Here is a 22,138-nt window from a genome sequence, read left to right on the forward strand (position 1 = left end):
GACCTACCTTGCGCTAAGTTGAGCTTTCTCTACACCCTAACTTTGACTGTAACACTACATTCTGCACTCTCTTGTTTCCTTCTCTTTATGCGTTGTGCATAAACGTTATGCTTTGTCTGTATAGCATGCAAGAAACAATGTTTTTAATTGTAAAACAATAATATATTTTACAGATGCACCATAGAAAGCATTCTTTCTGGTTGTATCACAGCTTGGTATGGGCTCCTGCTCTGCCCAAGACCGCAAGGAACTACAAAAGGTCGTGAATGTAGCCCAATCCATCACTCAAACTAGTCTCCCATCCATTGACTCTGTCTACACTTCCCGCTGCCACGGAAAAGCAGCCAGCATAATTAAGGGCCCCACGCACCCCAGACATTCTCTCTTCCACCTTCTTCCGTTGGGAAAAAGATGCAAAAGTCTGAGGCCACATACCAACCGACTCAAGAACAGCTTCTTCCCTGCTGCTATCAGACTTTTGAATGGACTTACCTTGTATTAAGTTGATCTTTCTCTACACCCTAGCTATGACTGTAACACTACATTCTGCACTCTCGTTTCCTTCTCTATGAACGGTATGTTTTGTCTGTATGGCGCGGAAGAAACAATACTTTTCACTATGTTAATACATGTGACAATAATAAATCAAATCAAATTGTCACAATAATAAATCAAATCAAAAGGAAAGAGATAGATTTCTAAGGTGTATGGGGAAGAGCGCAGGATTATGTGTTGAGATAGTTGAACCGCAGAACAGGCTCGAGGGGCCGAATGTTCTACTCTTGCTCCTATTTTCTGTGATCAAATCAAGTGAAATGACAATGATGGAACAGTGAATGGTAAAATAGCCCTCATTTGTAGGACTAGCTTTTGAATACATTCAAAAAAGAATAGTCTCATTTGGCTACCGGCTCGAGGGGTATTAGCAGGTTCTGCAGCTCAAGTCCATGGCACAAAAATGCTCACAACTTCACACAAATTGTCCACTCCCCTGACAGATCACCATACAGGTTGGCTAAACCAAAACGTCAATGTATAGCAGTTGGGGATGCTCCTCTAAGGCTGGGGCCAAGAGTTTAAAGTTTATTTATTAGTGTCACAAGTAGGGTTACATTAACACTGCGACAAAATTACTGTGAAAATCCACTCGTCGCCACACTCCGATGCCTGTTTGGGTACACGGAGGTAGAATTTAGCATGGCTAATGCACCTAACCAGCATGTCTTTGGACTGAGAGAATGCTGACTATAAACAACACCCAACCTGTGGTCCATGAGCTGGAAGGGATTGATGCCAGTAACCAACATGAAGACAAGGAAAAATACTGAACTATGTAGGACATCCATTCCTTACCTGGGTGAAAAGTTACTTAACCTCACAAACACCTAACATTGATAAACCCAAGAACAAGCAACTAGTTGTAAAGGACAAAAAAAAAGTGCCTGATGTGTTGGGCTTGAAGAGCACCATGCAACAGTAGTTTAAAGTCTGCGTCACACACATTTAAGTTCGTACTGCAGTCGGACTGAAGGAGTTGATGTACGCTGAAAGATTCTCACACCAACGTGACTGCCTTTCGCATTCTCCTCTTACCTCCCAGGTCAGGTTCCACTGGATTAAGAATTCCAAGGGTAGTTGTGCCATCAACTTTTCTTCTCTGGAATTCAAACTAAAAACAAAAGTAAAAAAAATGACAACTTTAAACCTTTAAATTTTTCCCCTCTTCCTTTTCCTGCTATGCTGAAGGGAGGGTTATTCTTCCAAAGGAACTGGAAACGCACCGAAACCTTACCCGTGCTTCGATAGGTCAGTGGTTGTTATTAAAGGAAAAGTCATTTTTTGTCAAACGAAAGGCTGAAGAAACCCTCAATCAGCACAAAAATCCAACATGTTGACACATCATTTCAAAAAAAAAAGGAAACCGCATTTACCTTGCTGTCTATTTTACGCCGAGTGAGTTTTCCAGAAGATTCCTCAATAACACGATCAACCTTTTCCAGTTCCTTGTCAATCACGTGATTGGCACTGCCGGCTGCATCCTCACCAAAATCCTTTTCCAGCCTGTGTAAATCATTCCCATCGGAAAATAATCAATGAGCACACAGCCCATTCACCGTCTCCTTGACATTATTGAGATACAGCCTCATATTTAACTTTGATTTGTACTAAAAATTAAAATGGGCAACTATCACTCCCTCAGACTTCTAATAAGAGCAACTCATCCGTGATAAATCTGTTACGGTTGTAAGAGTTTTTAATATTTTAAAAATGTTTTAATATGTTAATTTTTGGACATTAAACCAAGGCCACATCTGCTGGGATTTTTAAAAATCCTGGCCGAATTCTCCGGTCTCGCACGCCCCGCTGTCACTGCCAGCAGGAATGGAGAATTTGGCGCTCAGCCAAATCTCCATTCACAGCGGTGAGTCCGGAGAATCCCATCTGCAAGCGAGGTCGGAAAATCCTGGCCCCCGTGGCGCTATTTCAAAGAACAAGGGGAGTTAGTCCCAGTGCCGTGGCCAATATTCATCCTTCAGTCAGCATCATAAAAATAGTTTATCGGGTCATTATCACACTATTGTTTGTGTGGGAGCTTGCTGTGTGCAAATTGGCTGACATTTGTGGCTACACAAATGTCCTCATTGGCTAGAAAGCTCTTTGGGGTGCTCCAGGGTTGTGAAAGCTGCTATATAAATGCAAGTCTTCTTCTCATTTTACGCAAAGCAAATTATGTACTGGAATTTTCCAACCATTCCCGCTGGTGTGTCCCACCGAGGGCGAACCCTTGCCGTGGGTGCAAACAACTAGGAACCCCGTTGAAAGCGGTGGAACCAGAAAATCCCACCGCCAGCCAATGATGGGCTGCCTCTGCCGACGCGAGAGAGAGAGAGAGAGAGAGAGGAGGAGGAGGAGGAGGAGGATGATAAGCAGCACATCCAAGCAGATAATTCATAGAATCCCTACAGTGCAGGAGGCCATTAAGCCCATCGAGCCTGCACCAACAACAATCCCACCCAGGCCCTATCCCCGTAACCCCACATATTTACCCTGCTAGTCCCCGACATCCCCACAACACTAAGGAGCAATTTAGCATGACCAATCAACCTAACCTGCCCATTTTTGGACTGTGGGTGGAAACCCACGCAGACACGGGGAGAATGTGCAAACTCCACACGGAATGACCCATGCTGGGAATCGAACTCGGGTCCCTGGCGCTGTGAGGCAGCAGTGCTAACCACTGTGCCACCGTTATCACCCAAAAATGCTGAATATGGATCGCAAGTGTCAGTGTGGTCAGTGCACCAGACTTTAAACTCTTTAAATTCTGTGGAAATACTGGTGCCATGTTACTGGAGCAAAGGTGCAAGGGAGGTTTATGTTAGCATACCTGCATCAAACTGCACCTTTTCACAAACTATCGGCAGTTGTGTAATGAAAGGCCTTAAAGGAATATCTCCCCCTTGTTAAAGATGTGAAATGTTCCCAATGTGAAGCTGATTGTTTGAAAACTCAGCTCTTTGCCCAGTAGCAATGTTCAATTCCATTCCACTCAAACCCGCAGAAAGGAATGGTTAGTCACCGTGATGGGAGTTTCATGTGGGAAGGAGCAGCACTGAGCTGTGTTCACAACACTGTACCTTTGGTCTTCTTTCTTCTGATCAGCTGATCTTTCCCCTTCCTCAGTTTGCATTGGTTCCCACCTGGAATCCACCTCATCTTTCCTGCGTTCCCCGTTGCAGTCTCCTGTTCGTAGCTTCTCCCCTTGCTTATGGGATTTCTCCAGATCCTGCATGAAATCTATACTTTGCTTCAGACTCTGGATTTTCTCCTAAGAAAACAATCATACAATGAATGAGTCTTCTGTACAGAAAACTCAGTGCCACTGTCAAACAGCTGTGCTGAAGAACTGATTCACAAGTAAGGGATGAGGACTACATTTGGATATATGCCAGTGCCAATTCAGCACTTGGAGAAATGTAATTCATTTTGACATGTGTTAAAAATACTCACAAGGATCTTAAATCATAGAATCATACAGCGCAGAAGAGGTCCTTTGGCCCATCGAGTCTGCACTGACACATTAGAAACACCTGAACTCCCACCTAATCCCATCCGCCAGCACTTCATAGAAACCCTACACTTGGCCATTTTCTCGTCCATAACAAGCTTAAATCGTACACTGTTGTGAGCACTATCATTAAAATCATAGAATCATAGAAACCCTACAGTGCAGAAGGAGGCCATTCGGCCCATCGAGTCTGCACCGACCACAATCCCACCCAGGCCCGACCCCCACATATTTACCCGCTAATCCCACTAACCTACGCATCTCAGGACTCTAAGGGGCAATTTTTAACCTGGCCAATCAACCTAACCCGCACATCTTTGGACTGTGGGAGGAAACCGGAGCACCCGGAGGAAACCCACGCAGACACGAGGAGAATGTGCAAACTCCACACAGACAGTGACCCGAGCCGGGAATCGAACCCGGGACCCTGGAGCTGTGAAGCAGCAGTGCTAACCACTGTGCTACCGTGCCTGCGCTCCCCTATCACCACCTGTCCGGCTTCATTCCCCAGAATCAGGTCTAGCACAGCTCCCTCCCTTGTTGGGCCCTCCACATATTGTTTTAAAAAGTTCTCCTGTACACATTTCAAGAAATCTACTCCATCCAAGCCCTTAACACTACGTATAGCCCAGTTAATGTTGGGAAAATTGAAATCACTTAATAACCCTATTGTTATTGTTTTTACACACCTCCGCAAACTGAGCACATATTGGCTCCTCAATATCCCTCTGACTATCTGGGGGTCTATAATAAACAGCTAACAATATGGCTGTCCCTTTCTTATTCCTAAGCTCTACCCACATAGCTTCATTTGTTGGCTCCTCCAAGATATCATCTCTCCTTACTGCAGTAACTGACTCCTTAACCAATAATGCAATGCCTCCTCCTCTTTTACCTCCTCTCCAGAAGATTCTATATCCCGGAATGTTGAGTTACCAATCATGTCCTTCCTTCAACCAGTGGGAATGGAGGGATACAAAAGAGTGGTCTAGTTTGGACTAGGGAGCGTCGCGGGCTAATTGTTCTTTGTTTCTCATTTCAAGGCTTCATTCTATGATCATCTTGCTGGTGCCAGTACAGAGCGAGACTGCGGATAGTTGGGAACCTGTCTCGGGGGCAGGGAATTCAGATGGTGTTCGTAAAGCAGAAGTGGAAATGAATAGGGTTGGGAAGCATTTTCTGTTCATGGCCAGTGTGATCTCCTGGACTCGTTTCGATCGCCTCAGGGGTTTTTTTTTCCCCCATATTGGCCCTGGGGTTTTCACTCTGGGTTTTCGCCTCTCCCTGGAGATCACATGGTCTGAAATGGGGGGGTGGGGGTGAGTTAATAGGTTGTGATGAACAAAGCATCGTAGCTGTGAGGGACAGCTCGGTGGATAGGATATTAGGATGTAGATAGGCTGGAAAATTGGGCGGGGATCCTGGATTCAGGATTCAATCCTGGACCGGGGAGCGGCGCGGGCTTGGAGGGCCGAAGGGCCTGTTCCTGTGCTGTATTGTTCTTTGTCTCTGTGATGGCTATTATGTCACACTGCCACGTGTCAATCATTGCCCTCAACTCATCCGTTTGACCTGCAATACTCCTGGTGTTAAAGTACAGGCCATCCTGGCCTTACTCCCTTGAAACTGAATACAGCTGCACTCCCTCTGACTTGTTTGTTTAGCTCTATGATTCCATGCCCTTATTCTGCCAACAGACGGTGCCCCCCCTCCCCCCCCCCTCCCTCCAGCAAACTAGTTTAAACTCCTCCAAACAGCACTAGCAAAATGTCCCGCAAGGATGTTAGTCCCATTCTGGTTCAGATATAGGCTGTCCCGTTTGTACAGGTCCCACCTTCCCCAGAAATGGTCCCGGTGATCTGGGAATCTAAAACCTTCCCTCCTGCACCAACTCTTAAGCACTATCCTCCTATTTCTGTGCTCACCAGCACGTGGCACTGGGGGTAATCCCGCGATTACAACCCGAGAGATCTTGCTTTTTAGTCTACTGCCTAACTCCCTGAATTCTTGATGCAAGACCTCATCCTTCTTTCTATCTATATCATCGGTACCAACATGTACCATGACCTCTGCCTTATCACCCTCCCCCTTCAGAATAAATGTTTTATTTTGTGCATTTTCACTACCTCTGAGCTTACATACATTCACAGAATTTACTTTGGATGAGTGGAATACAGAAAAATCTCTTGTACAATTCTCTATCGAGCAGTTAAGACTGATAGCACTGTCAATTTCAGCTAAAGTGGTAGGTGTGCAGAGATCTCTGCTGGGCTTAGAGGCTCAACACTTAATAGCTGCCATCAAATAAAAAGAAACATTCACAGCTTCAAAAATGTTGTTGGGGGTGAATTAGGTATGTAGCTATATTGTGTAAAATGACTTGTTGAAAAACCTGGAGAGCTTAGTAAGGTGCCATAGTCCCAGATGACCACAGGCTGCTCTCCTCCTCAAAGGGGAGGGAGAGAGCTGAGTGGTGCTGATTTAACCCAAGGATCACCACATCTCAGGCGCGGGGCAAGGTTGAAAGGGCAGGCTTTCAGGGTTAGCCTCAGCCTGTACAGGGATTGAACCCGTGCCATTGGCACCACTCTGCACCAGCCGTCCAGGCAACTGAGCTAACTGACCCCCATAAATCACCAACCCCCCGAAATCACGCAGTCTGTGATAAGGATACAAAGTTCCATTAAAGTAACTCAAATTTAAGTTTTGTTTCTTGGCAAAATGGAAGTGAACCTAGAGACTGAATAAAATAGATTTCTTTACCACAGCACTATTAAACTGTGCTTTGGGAAATCACATCTTTCCCATGACAATGAAGTCCTGTTAAACTTTTCAAACAAGACATTGTGCATGCACAAACAATAGTTTCCCTGCCCTGTTTCTTGTTTATGCTTAACAAACTGTGGAAAGTGTGCTAAGTTTGAAACTTGTTTAGTTTCATTTACTACCCATTTTTCCCCAGGCCTCATGGCTTCTGTGGGTGACCCAGCAATCGAGCCCAGTTTCCATTGAAAAACAAGCCAACTCCACTAGACACTATGACCTGGTGAACCAGACTGCTGTGCACCACAACCCTCTCTAACATCTACAGCCAAAGGCCCAGTGGAGTAACAACCTATTGATTAGAACAATACCGCATGTCGAGGCCATGCTATTTCTTACGTGTACTGAGTAGGAAAAGGGCATTTTTAGCATTTTACCCGTTATCATTGCCAATCTTATTTTGTTCCCATTCACTCTTTTTTTCAAAAGAATTGCCAATGGTCAACTGTAGTTTACTTTTCATTCATTAAAACAATTCTGGACACAAAGGTAGGCTTTGGCACTTCAAAGTACTTAAATAGCAAACAAATAGCAATTCTCTCCACCCCCATAACAAGATTGCTTACAAAATCAATTAGAATAGATATCTAGCGATTTACCTGGCTGAGAATTTTTATCCCAGAGTGCAACAGCTTCCTTGCAGCCTTGTAGTAAATGGTGTCGGGCCTGTTATAGGTCATGGCATTCTCACACATCATTTTAAAATCTCCCTGCAAATAAAAGGTGAAAGATCTATTTCAAAGTGTTGGTTACAATATTAAAACCAACTAGATTATTTTGCCACCAGCAGTGACCCGATTCATATTTCTACATCTTCGGTAACATCACATGACGAATTGATGATATACTCTTTCATAAGGATCACAAGACACCATCTAATACAACTTGCATTATCTTAAGGTGAAATGGTGTCACTTTAAGGACACAAAGGTTGATTACAGTTCAGTAGACAATGGCTGAAGTTGGAGCTTACTCTTCCAAGTTGCAGGACATTGGCCATCTCTTAGATTAACAAGAGGTTACAGAAATCCCAACTCAAGCTGCCTTTGATTTTTCAGACTGTACTTCTTTTGAAGAGTTGCATGGAAACTTGAGTGAGTCAGCGAAGTACGATGGACAGTTAAAGTGCGCTAGACGTAGTGATTTCACATTATTTTCATCACAAGTAGAGAAATTTCCCACAACACGGTGGCACAGTGGTTAGCACTGCTGCCTCACAGCGCCAGGGAACCAGTTTGATTCCCGGCTTGGGTCACTGTCTGTGTGGAATTTGCACATTCTCCCCGTGTCTGCGTGGGTTTCCTCCGGGTGCTCCGATTTCCTCCTACAGGTCAGGTTGATTGGCCATGCTAAATTGCCCCCTAGTGTCAGGGGGACTCGCAGGGTGAATACGTGGGGCTAAGGGGATAGGGACTGGGTGGGATTGTGGTCGGTGCAGACGCGATGGGCCGAATGGCCTCCTTCTGCACTGTAGGGATTCTATGAACACTTCTCAAAGACAGACAATGAGGATAGAAACACTACACCAAGTAAGGCTACAAATTCTAACTGATACTAAGCAACGTTGGATAACATATCAGTTAACAGGCTGGATACTTTGGAGCTGATTTTCTCTTTACGCAGTGAGGAGGAGCTGGGAGTAGCCTTTGGCTGCCTGTTATACCGTCTGCCTGATTTTCCTTTCTAAAGAAGTTAATATGCATGATGGGCTGTCAATCAGCTACACCCCCAATATTCCAGCACTGCTGAAAATGGAATTTACCCAGACTGTAATTGTAAGAATTTAATTATGCGTAACATCTTTGTAAACAAATGAAACTTTATGTGGGAGTACATTTGCAATCATCATTTCGCATACACCCAAAATTTAAAGACCATAAGCTTCAAAAAGAAAAATACTGTGGATGCTGGAATCTGAAACAAAAACAAAAAACGTTGGAAAAACTCAGCAGGTCTGGCAGCATCTATGGAGAAAGAAAATAGAGTTAACATTTCAAGTCGATATGACCTATTTGGAGCTCTGAAGAGCTATGCTTTAAAAACGTACTTTAGTAAAATATGTTGCAGCTACACAGCCTAAACAATAGGTAAGAAAGCATGTTGGTGGAATTGCTGGGAATGGGCATTAAAGCATTATTTTGAGTTGCTTGAAAACTGGGTTACTACTGCAGAATGTATTGTACAAACCTATAAAAGTTTTGCACTTGTACATCAATGTAACACATTTTAGGAATTCTGCAAAGTGCTTCACATACAGTGAATTATTGAAGCTCAGTGACTAACGTTTAGTAAAAGCAGCTTGGATAACTCCTATGCCATCCTAATCCAATTTAAATGTTAAGCAAGTGACACGGGACCCAATAGGGGTCCCCGCTGAGGGGGTCCATCGCTCGTTTGGGAGGCTGGTTTTGGGCAGGGAGGGGGGTTGGTTGGTGGTGCGAGTTTAAAAGAGGGTGAGGAAAGCTAAGCCGAGAGCGCGCTTGTGATTTCCGGGGTTTGAGGTGCTGTGTAAAGTTGCCATTCCTGGGCACCATGCCTAACCTCTGACCTCAGCAGGGGAAAGCAGGAGTTTGAACTATGGACACTGCTCCCTGGGGTCGGTGCAGAATAGACATCATGACTGGTTGAGCCAGTGAACACTTATTTTCTGAAATGTGCAACTCGAGCAGAAACGCTGGAGAGAGGCAGAGATATTTCCGATTAACTCCCAGGTCTGTTCAATAACATTTTTTAAAATGCGGAACAGAACAACTCACCAACCTTGCAGCAACACACGCACAGCCGTGACTCTTGTACAGGTTAGAAATACTTCTCCGTTCTTTTGCAGTTTGCCATATTCGGGTCCCGTGTCACACGGCAGAATTTGCCTGTTGGCCACCTCCTCCCACTCCCACCCTGGGCAGATGGATTCCGTACTGCACTGTGTACCGATGAACATCAGGGAGGGGGAAGGGTGCGAGGAATCTCTAGGGAGTGTGATGCTGAATGGAAACTGGGTGGAACTATCCAGTGCCAATTTTCCCAAAACTCAGGTGACAGTCGAAATGATGGGTGGCACTGTGGTTAGCACTGCTGCTTCACAGCGCCAGGGACCCGGGTTCGATTTCCGACTTGGGTCACTGTCTGTGCAGAGTCTGCACGTTCTCCCCGTGTCTGCGTGGGTTTCCTTCGGGTGCTCTGGTTTCCTCCCACAGTCTGAAACATGTGTTGGTTAGGTGGATTGGCCATGCTAAATTGCCCCTTAGTGTCAGGGGGATTAGCGGGGTAAATACATGGGGTTATGGGGATAGGGCCTGGGTGGGATTGTGGTTGGTGCAGACTCAATGGGCCGAATGGCCTCCTTCTGCACTGTAGGATTCTATGATTCTATAAGTCTGCTTTCTGTATATTTTCTTTAGGGCTGTACAATCCTACCACTTGCTGATATAACCTATAATACTTAGAAGCAGTCATAACATATGCAATACTGAAACAAAGCTACAGAGCTAGCATGGTGGCACAGTGGTTAGCATCACTGCCCCACAGCGCCAGGGACCCAAGTTCGATTTCCGGCTTTGGTCACTGTGGAGTCTGCATGTTTTCCCCGTGTCTGCGTGGGTTTCCACTGGGTGCTCCGGTTTCCTCCCACAGTCTGAAAGATGTGCTGGTTAGGTGTATTGGCCATGCTAAATTCTCCCTCGCTGTACCCAAACAGGCGTCAGAGTGTGGCGACTAGGGGAATGTCACAGTAACTTCACTGCAGTGTTAATGTAAGCCTACTTGTGGCACTAATAAATAAAAAAACTTTAGACTTGCCTATAAAGTGATCACATTTTGCCGATACCATTTTCACATGCCAGAAAATCAATCTTGCCAATTCTGCATTGAATCCCAGAGACTAGGCACAATCCGGTAACAAGCATGCATACAGACTCAAAAGGGGAGAGTGGTTAGAGTTTCTTAAGAGAAACAAGCTGCCGCTGATCTTCCAAAATCTTTTGACCAAGTTTTCAATATTTAAAGCTAGGTGGGGATCATGCAGAGCTAGTATTTCAATTACTCTACCTTTAACTCCTCCAGATCTTGATACTCTTTCTTCTTCACCTTCTCTTTCATCGAACTGAAGTCCATTGGGTGTTTGATGATCAGAGAGTATCCAGGAGCGATGAAATCAGTGACCGGGAATGAGAAAAATGCGTTGGGATCTTTCCTGTAAGAACGTAGAAGGAAGGGTGAAAATCTGGAAGTAGTAATCAGCGAAACAACCTCTTGCTGGTGTATATGAGCGGCACAGAGATTTCAAAACTGAATTTCACCTCAGGATAACTTAGTTTGAAGGTCCCACAAATCGAATGTTGTCCAAAGAAATCTCAGACAGCAAGTCAAAAGAGAAAACATATGCCAATGTGAACCAAGCAAGGGCCATCCAGACTCGAAACGTTGGCTCTATTCTCTCTCCACAGATGCTCTCAGACCTGCTGAGATTTTCCAGCATTTTCTGTTATGTTGATAAATTTGGTTCTTCCCTGATGCCAACCTTGTACATTCGTGCTCACAATTAGATCCAGATTTATAGCAGAACTTATCAAAACCCCAATAAAACATATTGCATTTCAAATTAAAATGGCTTGCTCACTATTTGAATTTACTATTCAGATTCCAGACAAGGAGAAAGGCCCTCAGTATTGGACCCCATCAACGCCGAGCAAGTACAACCAGACAAATCAAGATGCTCACTTGCCTACTTGTTTTCTAACTGAAGTCACTCCCTCCAAAAAAGGATTTAAAATAACATGGCGGAGAGGAGTGGGAAACAGGATGTCGTATTAGGGAGAATTAAAAAAGTGCACAGAGAACTAACAGGACAAAGAGGCAATGGTTTGGGTACAGTCGAGGGATATTCCCACGAGGGGAAAGTTAGAATAAACAATATGTGACTCTCTGTCTAGAGTAAACTGAATCAGAAAAAAAGGGGTGCATGACATGTCAGATTGATAATACAAGTGAGAACCAGGCTAACTATAGAAAGTTCAGAAGGACAGTGAGAGAGGAAATAGAGGGAAAGAGAGAGTAGGAGAAGAGACTGGCAACTAATACAGGGAAATGCAAAAGTCTTCCATTGGCCTATTAATAATAACAGATCATAAGAGAAGGGATGGAGCCAATTGGGGATCAAAGCGGGGATTTATGCATGGAGGCAGAGGGCTAACGGGTGCTAAATGAGCACTCTTTACCAAGCAAGATGTTGCCAAAGTCAGCATAAGGAGGAGGAAACTGCTCCATTCGTTGGGGTAAATGAAGATCATAAGGAGGTATCAGAAAGGATGTATGTACTTCGAGTTGAAAAGTCACCAGGACCAGCTGGGATACATCAACGGATATGGAGGGTTACAAGAGCTGAAATTGTAGAGGTATTGATTGTAATTTTCTAATCCTCCTTGGATACAGGGATGGTGTCACAGTATTATAGAGTGTTGCACATGTTGTTACATTCTTGTTATCCTCATTCAGAAAAAGATGCAAGGATAAACCCAGCAACGACAGGCCAGTCAGCCTAACCTCAATGGTGGGAAAGTCAAAATTATAATCCTGAACAAAATTACAGTCACTCGGACAAGGGCAGATTAATAAGGAAAGCAAACAGGGATTGTACCAGGCAAATTGTGTTTAACTAACTTATTAAGTATTGTGATGAAGGAACAGAGAGAGCTGACGAGGGTAATATGGTTAAGCGAGTGAACAGGGACTTCACCAATGGCAGTCCCTCAAAATCGAGGCTGATGTTCATCAGGCTTGGTGAGTCTTTGGGTGACTGAGGAGCCTACTTCTGGATCCACAAGTTCTTACTGGATTTTTATGAAGATGTGACTAGTGCGGTTGACGGAGGGGAACCGGTGGATGTGGTGTTTTTGGATTTCCAGAAGGCATTCGATAAGGTGCCTCACAAAAGGTTGTTGCAGAAGATTGGGGCACACGGAGTTGGGGGTAGGGTGTTAGCGTGGATTGGGGATTGGCTATCCAACAGGAAGCAGAGAGTTGGAATAAATGGGTGCTTTTCTGGTTGGCAGATGGTGACTAGTGGTGTGCCGCAGGGATCGGTACTGGGGCCTCAACTGTTTACTATTTACATAGATGATCTGGAGGAGAGGACTGAGTGTAGGGTAACAAAGTTTGCTGACGACACGAAGATAAGTGGGAAAGTGAATTGCGTGGAGGAAGCGGAAGGTCTGCAGAGAGATTTGAATAGGCTGAGTGAGTGGGCGAGAATCTGGCAGATGGAGTACAACGTTGGCAAATGCGAGGTTATTCACTTTGGAAGAAATAATAGCAAATTGGATTATTATTTAAATGGAAAAAAATTACAACATGCTACTGTGCAAAGGGACCTGGGGGTCCTTGCGCATGAGTCGTAAAAACTCAGTCTGCAAGTACAACAGGTGATCAAGAAGGCAAATGGGATGTTGGCATTTATCGCGAGGGGGATAGAATATAAAAGCAGAGAAGTCTTGCTGCATCTGTACAAGGCATTGGTGAGGCCGCAGCTGGAATACTGTGTGCAGTTTTGGTCCCCTTACTTGCGAAAGGATATATTGGCCTTGGAGGGAGTGCAGAGAAGGTTCACCAGGTATTGATTGTAATTTTCTAATCCTCCTTGGATACAGGGATGGTGTCACAGTATTATAGAGTGTTGCACATGTTGTTACATTCTTGTTATCCTCATTCAGAAAAAGATGGGTTGATACTGGAGATGAGGGGTGTACATTATGAGGAGAGTTTGAGCAGATTAGGTTTGTACTCGTTGGAGTTTAGAAGGCTGAGGGGTGATCTTATAGAGGCATATAAGATGATGAAGGGGCTGGATAGGGTAGAAGTGGAGAGATTCTTTCCATTTAGAAAGGAAACCAGAACTAGAGGGCACAGCCTCAAAATAAAGGGGGGTCAGTTTAGGACAGAGTTGAGGAGGAACTTCTTCTCTCAGAGGGTGGTGAATCTCTGGAATTCTCTGCCCACTGAAGTGGTGGAGGCTCCTCGTTGAATATGTTTAAGTCACGGATAGATGGATTTCTGATCGGTAGGGGAATTAAGAGTTATGGGGAGCAGGCGGGTAAGTGGAACTGATTCACTTCAGATCAGCCATGATCTTATTGAATGGCGGGGCAGGCTCGAGGGGCTAGATGGCCTACTCCTGCTCCTATTTCTTATGTTCTTATGTTCTGCAGTAGGGCACTGTTGTGTGGGGAAGTGCAATTCTCAGGCCCGAGTTGGCTTCCCTCTCCTTCCTCTGCCGCCGTCTCTGTCAAATCTCTGAGCTTCAAAGTGGCTTGTGCCTCGATGGAGCAGGTGGAGCCATGCCGAGCAGTCCACAGCTTTCTGCTCCCAGTCAGTGTTACTGTCTCCATGCTTTAGAGCGGCCTTGAGCGCATTCTTATACCTTTCCCTCTGGCTGCCCCAGAGCACTGGCCAATGGAGAACCGGGAGGAGAGGAGCTGGCACAAACTGGGCGGGCTGAATGGTCTCCTCCATTGCTACAGCTGATCTAGGATTCACTACTCAAAATGCCAGGTATCTGCCGTGTGCAACCTAATCACATCTACAACAGTTTCAAAAATGCAGCAAACAGTTTCAGCCTCTCAAAGTGCAAATGTTTAACAATGCACTAAAACAGCTTTTGTCTTAGCCATGCAAGAACCCCCCCTCCACCCATCCCATAACTTCTCTCAGCAGCTTTTACTTGCCTCTGAAGCTGTCGCAAAAGTTGATACTGCAATTCTTGAAAGGGTGTTTGATGTTCTTCAGCATGAAGAAAAAAAACAAAATTAGCAAGAAATATATATGGCTAAAATTCAATGCAGAACGATAAAGATAGGTTAGAGAACACTTAAATTTCTGATTTAAAATATCAACTCTATATCTAACCTTGCAACGAGAGGTCATAGAGTTCAAATCATTGATAAAAGACCTAGAGGGAACATGAGGAGGAATCGTTTCACAAAGAGAGTTGCCGGGAATTGGAAAACACTCGTAGTGAAAGCCAATTCCATAAATAATTTTAAAAGGGAGTTGGACAGATATTTGAGAATGAGGAACTGACAGTGTTATGGACAAAGACCGGGAATGTGGGATGAAGTAAGACTCTCCTTTCAAAGAGCCATCACAGACATGACAGGCTGAATGGTCTCCTTCTGTGCTGTAAGTTTCTATGATTCTATACATGACAAGGGAGAAGTTTGATGCAGATAGTGGATGTGCAGAGTGAGGAAACAATCCATTGCCACCACTGCCACCTTATATCTTAACAAGCACAAAAGATCACCCACAAAAAGGTTCAACATTAGTCTCTATGAAAAACTCATTTAACCTTGAAACAATCATTGCAGAAGTTAAAATGAAAAACGGAAAGTTTTGGTTAAATATCAAGTGGGTGGCACATTGGTTAGCACTGCTGTCTCAATGTCAAGGACCCGGGTTCGATTCCCGGCTTGGGTCACTTTCTGTGTGGAGTCTGCACGGTGTCCCCATGTCTGCGTGGGTTTCTTCCAGGTGCTCTGGTTTCCTCCCAAAGACATGCTAGTTAGGTGCATTGGCCATGCTAAATTCTCCCTCAGTGTACCCGAACAGGCGCCGGAGTGTGGCGACTAGAGGATTTTCACAGTAAGTTCATGGCAACGTTAATGTAAGCCTACTTGTGACACTAATAAATAAACTTGAAACTTTAAGTACTCACCTTCCACTTTTATTAAAGGAGAGGCCATGTGTCTTTCTGGTGGCATTTCAAACCTCGCAGGAGATCGACTTCTTTCCTCCTCTTCCCGTTCACTCGCAGGTGGCTCTTTCTCCCGCTTCTTCTTTTCATCCTAACAGGAGCAGAAATCGTTTAGATAACATTAACTTTTGCGTGGATCGGTCTAATAATCAAAAATGAAGTCACAGAATTATTGAATGTGAAGGCAAAAAGACGTCGACAGCCTGGAATTTCTGGTTAAGAGTAACACGTGAAGCTAACAACGCTCACCTTTACTGCGCAATAGGGTGACTCTCCATGGGCATTTGAACACAGAAATCAGACCGTCCAAGTTTAACTCCCCAGAAGCTTCACTATACAGCATCTTGTCAAGACACTCGGCATTTAAATGCATGGAATGGGGCGAAGTTCCATCACTTAACCACTCGATACCCATTAAACATGCCAGAAAAAGTTACTGCAGGTTTTGTCCATTCAAATGCAAGATTATTTTTAATTGGCATAATAAGTCTTAATTAGTGCTAAAGCACCTCTGTAGGACTGAAACTTTATTTTGAAAAGTGTGAAGTCTTATCTTTCAAAATTTAATTATTGTTGGGAAATTTTTTAATTATATTTTTTCTCTCTCTTTTCTCTCTTTCTCCTAATCACATCTTTATTTCCCTCTCTATCCGTGATTTGGCATTGAATTAAATATTCTAACTTTTATTTTTCATTAGTGTCACAAGTAGGTTACATTAACACCGCAATGAAGTTACTGTGAAAATCCCCTAGTCGCTACCCTTTGGCGCCTGCCCAGGCACATGGAGGGAGAATTTAGGATGACCAATGCACCTAACCAGTATGTCTTTCAGACTGTGGGAGGAAACCGCAGCACCCGGAGGAAACCTACGCAGACACAGGGAGAACGTGCAGACTCCGCACAGACAGTGACCCGAGCCGGGAATTGAACCCGATCCCTGGCACTGTGAGGCAGCAGTGCTAACCAACTGTGCCACCGTCCTGGTTTAGACTCTGCACTTCTCAGTAAGGATTCTTCAGTCTGAGTAGTTAAAGAGAACAGTTGCTTTACCCATTCAGAGCACCACCACACAGCTTTAGTTCTTTAATGAGTGCAAGCTTCAGTGCAAAAACACACACACACATTCTGTAGCCGAGCACAAGTGTAATGTGCTATTTCTTGATTATACATATTAACTCTCAGAATCCAGTTGCCAAGTTGGTTTTACTGCTTCGGGAAATTCGAAGATTTGAAAAGCACTGTATAATTTCAAGTTCTTATTTTGTTTGGATAAGGTTCTGCATTTGCATAAATTCTTTACAATGCAACTCCTACCTTTCTTCTTTTTCGTTCTTCTGGGGTTGCACGCTTCTCCTTTTCAGTTTTCTTTTTCTTCTTTTTCTTTTTCTCTTTGTGCTTGTCATGATCACATTTGTCTTCAGTTAAACTGGATTCATGCCCCAAGCTTGCTGTTGACAATTCTGTTATTTCACTGCCACCCACTTTAAGCACCAGCTTTAGGGGCTTATCTGGGTATTCTGCAAAAACAGAAGGACAGCTTGCTGTTGTGTCGAGTGTACTCATTACCCACACAGAAGAATGTCTACCGTTGGAAAGTGAGAATTGATCAGGAGAGTGAAAGCAATCAAATTAGTTAATTCTTCAAAACTGTAACATTTCAAGGTCGACACATATTTACTCACATTTTTCAATGAGTTAGGTGAAACTTTACATTTCAGTAAAACACATTTACTTATGCTTTAATTAACAAATTGCAATTTTTGTATGAGGACAAGTTACCTTGCATTAGCAAGCAGACACGCTGATGACACTTGCCGTACTTCATCATCCAGGAACCTGAGCTACTCTTAAAACAACATTTCTCTTCTGAGAGATTTCAAATCAACAGCGACATTTTGTACCGAAATAACGTTCAGAAAGACCAATCCTGCGTACACCCACCCCGCCCCAAAATCTAAGTCCTCCTGGATGTAGATCAACTCAACTGGTTTATTTTAAATGAAATGCAAAGCCAATATGCAACTGAATAGATCAAAGAAAAAAGATTTACAGCTTCCTCCGTCAAGGTACCTTCATAATCAAACAGTTCGAAACATTATCCAGCGAGTTTTTGGGGGGAAATTGAGGGAAGAACTTAATCTTACTGCAAAGCACTGGAATCTAATCTAGAGCTGCTGCTATCTAACTAATCAAAAGGCAGATCAGTAACTTGGACAAGAGTTTCCACGAGGGCTACAATCAGCAATCTGGAGCAAATCGCATTCGTTTTGAGAATTGTTTATTTTCATAGAATAGAATCCCTACAGAGCAGAAGGAGGCCATTTGGCCCATCGCGCCTGCACCGATAACAATCCCACCCAGACCCTATCCCGTAACCTCACACATTTACTCTGCTAGGGGTGGCACAGTGTTTAGCATTGCTGCCTCATAGCGCCAGGGACTGGGGTTTGATTCCTGGCTTGGGTCACTGTCTGTGCGAAGTCTGCACGTACCCTGTGTCTGAGTGGGTTTCCTCCAAGTGCTCCGGTTTCCCCCCTCAGTCTGAAAGACGTGCTGGTTAGGTGCATTGGCCATGCTAAATTCTCCCTCGGTGTACCCGAACAGGCACCGGAGTGTGGCGACTAGGGGATTTTCACAGTACCTTCATTGCAGTGTTAATGTAAGCCTACTTGTGACACTAATAATTAAACTTTAAACTTAAACTTTAACTGTTAGTCCCCCTGACACAAAGGGACAATTTAGCATGGCCAATCAACCTAACCCGTACATCTTTGGACTGTGGGAGGAAACCGGAGTATCCAGAAGAAACCCACACAGACACGGGGAGAATGTGCAAATATATTTACAAATCGCCACTTGTAAACTCTGCCATGAACCAGCACTACCAGGCAGCAGTTTAGAAAATAATCTTTAAACAAATCTTATATTTTTGCATTCCTTGAAACATTTAAAAAGTGACTTTATATAGTGCTTTTCATGACCATTGGACTTTCTCAGAAGCGCTTTACTACAGTCAATGAAACACTATGTGTAATGCTTTGAAATGTTGCCATGTAGGAAATACAGCAGCCATTAGCAGATAGCAAATTCCCACAAACAACAATATGATAACCACCGGATCAGCTGTTTTTGTGATGTTAAATATTGGCCAGTACACAGGGGAAAGATAAATCATAGAATCCCTACAGTGCAGAAAGAGGCCATTCGGCCCATTGAGACTGCACTGACAACAATCCCACCCAGACCCTAGCCCCGTAACCCCACGTATTTACCCTGCTAATTCCCCTGACAGTAAGGGGCAACTGAGCATGGCCAATCAGCCTAACCCACGCATTTCCTGGCTCTTCTGCAATATAGTGCCAAGGTATCTTTTACATCCCCCTGAGTGGGCAGATGGGGCTTCGGCTTAATGTCACATCAGAAAGAAGATCCCTCCATACCGCACTAGAGCGTCAGTCCTGATTTCCGTCCTCAAGCCCTGGAGTGGGACTTAAACCCAGCACCTTATGAATCAGAAGTGAGCGCGCTATCAGCTGACACAGGGCTGACACAAAGTTTAGTATATTAATACAGCACCTAGTGTACCACCTGCGTGTAACCTGATTTTAAACAACTGGAAATGACTAAAATAAAAACTACACAGAATCATTTGCTAGCTGCATTAGTGTACAGCATTAATTTTTTTTTAAATTATGAAAAGCTTTTAAAATGTGGCCACTCATGTCCATGTGTCTGTAAACAGCTTAATTTTAAGAGGTTCTTTGAAACTGGTGTCTTCGAATTGGTGATTTATTCAATCTGGGAGTGTGGCCAGGGATAAATGCCAGGTGCGCCTTCTAAATGTTTTCACCTTGTGTTAGAAATGACCTAGTGAAGGCGTTGATAACCGGCATGAAATATTTTTTTATGGAAACTGCACAACATATTTCTGTAAAGTTTATTTTCTGGACAGGGCCAGTTTCCAGTGGTTTTTCAAATCGGCACAAAAATATTGTGGAAACTCGATTTGCTCTGTAACGTGCACTGAATATTCCTCAATCCCCTGCCCTGCTTTGGCTGATTGCGGGCAGCCGAGTCGGAACCCTACCCACCTTCTGGTTAGAAAGTGACTTTAACAAGACGAAAGTCTGCAGGTGTTTTACAGAGAGGTAGGAAAATCTCAGTAAAAGGAATGAACGAGCAGAAGCTGAATCGCTGCAAGTTTGTATGTTGGTTAGTAAGGGCAGCACAGTGGTTAGCACTGCTGCCTCACAGCGCCAGGGACCCAGGTTCGATTCCGGCCTTGGGTCACTGTCTGTGTGGAGTTTGCACATTCTCCCCGTGTCTGCATGGGTTTCCTCCGGGTGCTCCAGTTTCCTCTCTCAGTCCAAAGATATGCGGGTTAACATAGAAATGAGAAGCAGGAGGAGGCCGTTCAGCCCTTCGAGCCTGCCCTGCCATTCATCTTGATCATGGCTGATCGAATTCAATATCCTGATTCCCCCCCCTTCCCCCCATATCCCTCGATCCCTTTAGCCCCAAGAGATGTATCTAATTTCTTCTTGAAATCAGACAACGGGGCCGATTTTACCAAATCGGCTCTAAGTGCCGGGTGCGGTCGTAAATCAGACCCGCGCCCGGCGCCCCCGTACGCCTTTTTTCCGCGCGGGTCGTGGGCGGGGCCTAGCGCATTTGCATCTGTCGGAGCACCGACCTGCGCATGCGCAGTTCACCGACAGCACTCAGCGCGCCCAAGCGCGAAAGTCAAAGGCAGCGCTGACAGCACTGCCTTTGACTTTCCCTGGTTTCGGGGGGGGGGGGGGGGGGGGAGATCTGACATCTCTTCCCTGAGGAGGGGGGGGGGGGGATCTGACGTCTGTTCCCTGAGGTGGGGGGGGGGGGGGGGGGGCTAGGAGGCGGCTGTGATGTCTCTCCCCTGAGGGGAGGGGTGGGGGGGGGGATGTGACGTCTCCGCCCCCCCCCCAGGGGCAGAGATTTCACATCCCCCCCCCCCTCCCAGTGAAGAGACGTTATCCTACCCATCAGGACCCCCCGAGCAAGGCCAGGATCCAGGATTGCAAGATGCTTTTGACGGACACCAGCGATCAAGGTAGGTCGGGGGCGGGTCCGTGAAGGGTGGTCGGAGGCGATTCGGCGGTTCAGTTGCTGAGTTGAAGCCCTATCAGACTTGAATTCAGCAACACGGTAAATGCGCGGGCGCCGATCGGATCGGAGCCTCGTAAAGTGGGAATCCTTGGGTAAGTTGGGCGCGGGCTTCATTATGCCGATGTAAATGCATGCAAATGCATTTAAATCGGCCCGCTGGCTGATTTGGGCGCGCGCTGGATCGGCCGTTGGTAAAGGCGCGATTGGCCTTGGGTCAGGTCTGGACTGCATTTTAGGCCCGACGCCCAACTTTACCACGATTTTGGTAAAATCGGGCCCAACGTTTTGGCCTCAACTACTTTCTGTGGTAGCAAATGGCACACATTTACCACCCTCTGGGTGAAGAAATTTCTCACCTCAGTTCTAAAAGGTTTACTCCGTATCCTCAAACTATGACCCCTAATTCCGGACTCCCCCATCACTGAAAACATTCTTTCTGAATCTACCCTGTCTAAGCCTGTTAGAATTTTATAAGTTTCTATGAGATCTATGATGAGGTTAGGTGGATTGGCCATGCTAAATTGCCCCTCAGCATCCCACGTTGTGTAGGTTAGATGGATTAGCCATTATAAATGTGTTGGATTACGGGGATAGGGAGAGGGCCTGGGCCGGATACTCTGTCAGAGAGTTGGTGGAGATTTGATGGGCCAAATGGTCTCCTTCTGCACTGCGGGGATTGTATTCTATGATTCTAGGTCAGCCATTAATAAACGGGCTTTGAGAAGGTGGAGAGAGACATGCAGCAGGAATATTTAGCAAGGGAATTCTAGAGAAAAGAGCTGAGGCAGCTGAAACCTCTGAAGGGAGAGTGAATGTACAAAAGGGCCAGAGTCAAAGGAGAGCTGGAGAAACTTGCAGACAATGTGTGGGACAAGGTCAGAAAGGAAATTGAGAACGAGGATTTTTAACTTTAGTACTCTGCGGGACACAAAATGATGCAGGCCCATGAAGCCAGAGTGATGAGTGAGCTGGATTTTAAAGCAAGATAGGATCCAGGTCCCTACGTTTGGAACAAACTGACACTTATGAACAGTCAGCATTTGTAAAGCACTGTCAAAGTTAAAAACATAGCCTTCCAAAGCACTTTGCAGAGATGTGATGAGCCTAAAGTGGATGCTAGGACAAAGAAGGAGTGATCACTTCCTTGGATAAAGAGCTGGGTTAAGTAGGTCCTCAAAGGAGGGGGAAAGAAGTGGAGGGAATTACAGAACATGGGTCTAGACAAGGAAAGGCATGGTGGGGGCGGTGGGGGGAGGGGGCGGGGAGAGGGGAATGCAACAGAGACAAAAGAGATTTTGGCCTGGAGGAGGCTACAGGTAGGGAGGAATGAGGCTATAAAGGAATTTAAACACCAGGA

The 22,138-nt window shown here is 45.0% G+C and overlaps 1 protein-coding gene across 2 annotated transcripts in view; it reads right to left on the reverse strand.

The window, feature by feature from the left end:
* brd7 (bromodomain containing 7) overlaps nucleotides 1-22,138 on the reverse strand; it is a 41,317-nt gene that overhangs the window by 13,570 nt on the left and 5,609 nt on the right. The window contains exons 2-9 of one of the 2 annotated variants that reach the window (XM_078210865.1): nucleotides 16,951-17,153; nucleotides 15,597-15,726; nucleotides 14,608-14,662; nucleotides 10,937-11,081; nucleotides 7,492-7,602; nucleotides 3,639-3,829; nucleotides 1,932-2,061; nucleotides 1,594-1,669 (exon numbers count right to left, since the gene is read on the reverse strand). In XM_078210865.1, coding sequence (XP_078066991.1) covers nucleotides 1,594-1,669; nucleotides 1,932-2,061; nucleotides 3,639-3,829; nucleotides 7,492-7,602; nucleotides 10,937-11,081; nucleotides 14,608-14,662; nucleotides 15,597-15,726; nucleotides 16,951-17,153 — 1,041 coding nt within the window. Of the gene's footprint in view, nucleotides 1-1,593; nucleotides 1,670-1,931; nucleotides 2,062-3,638; nucleotides 3,830-7,491; nucleotides 7,603-10,936; nucleotides 11,082-14,607; nucleotides 14,663-15,596; nucleotides 15,727-16,950; nucleotides 17,219-22,138 lie in introns of both variants that reach the window. The other variant, XM_078210866.1, reaches the window with a different exon arrangement.

Source organism: Mustelus asterias, chromosome 4, assembly GCF_964213995.1.
Source record: "Mustelus asterias chromosome 4, sMusAst1.hap1.1, whole genome shotgun sequence".
Taxonomy (NCBI): domain Eukaryota; kingdom Metazoa; phylum Chordata; class Chondrichthyes; order Carcharhiniformes; family Triakidae; genus Mustelus; species Mustelus asterias.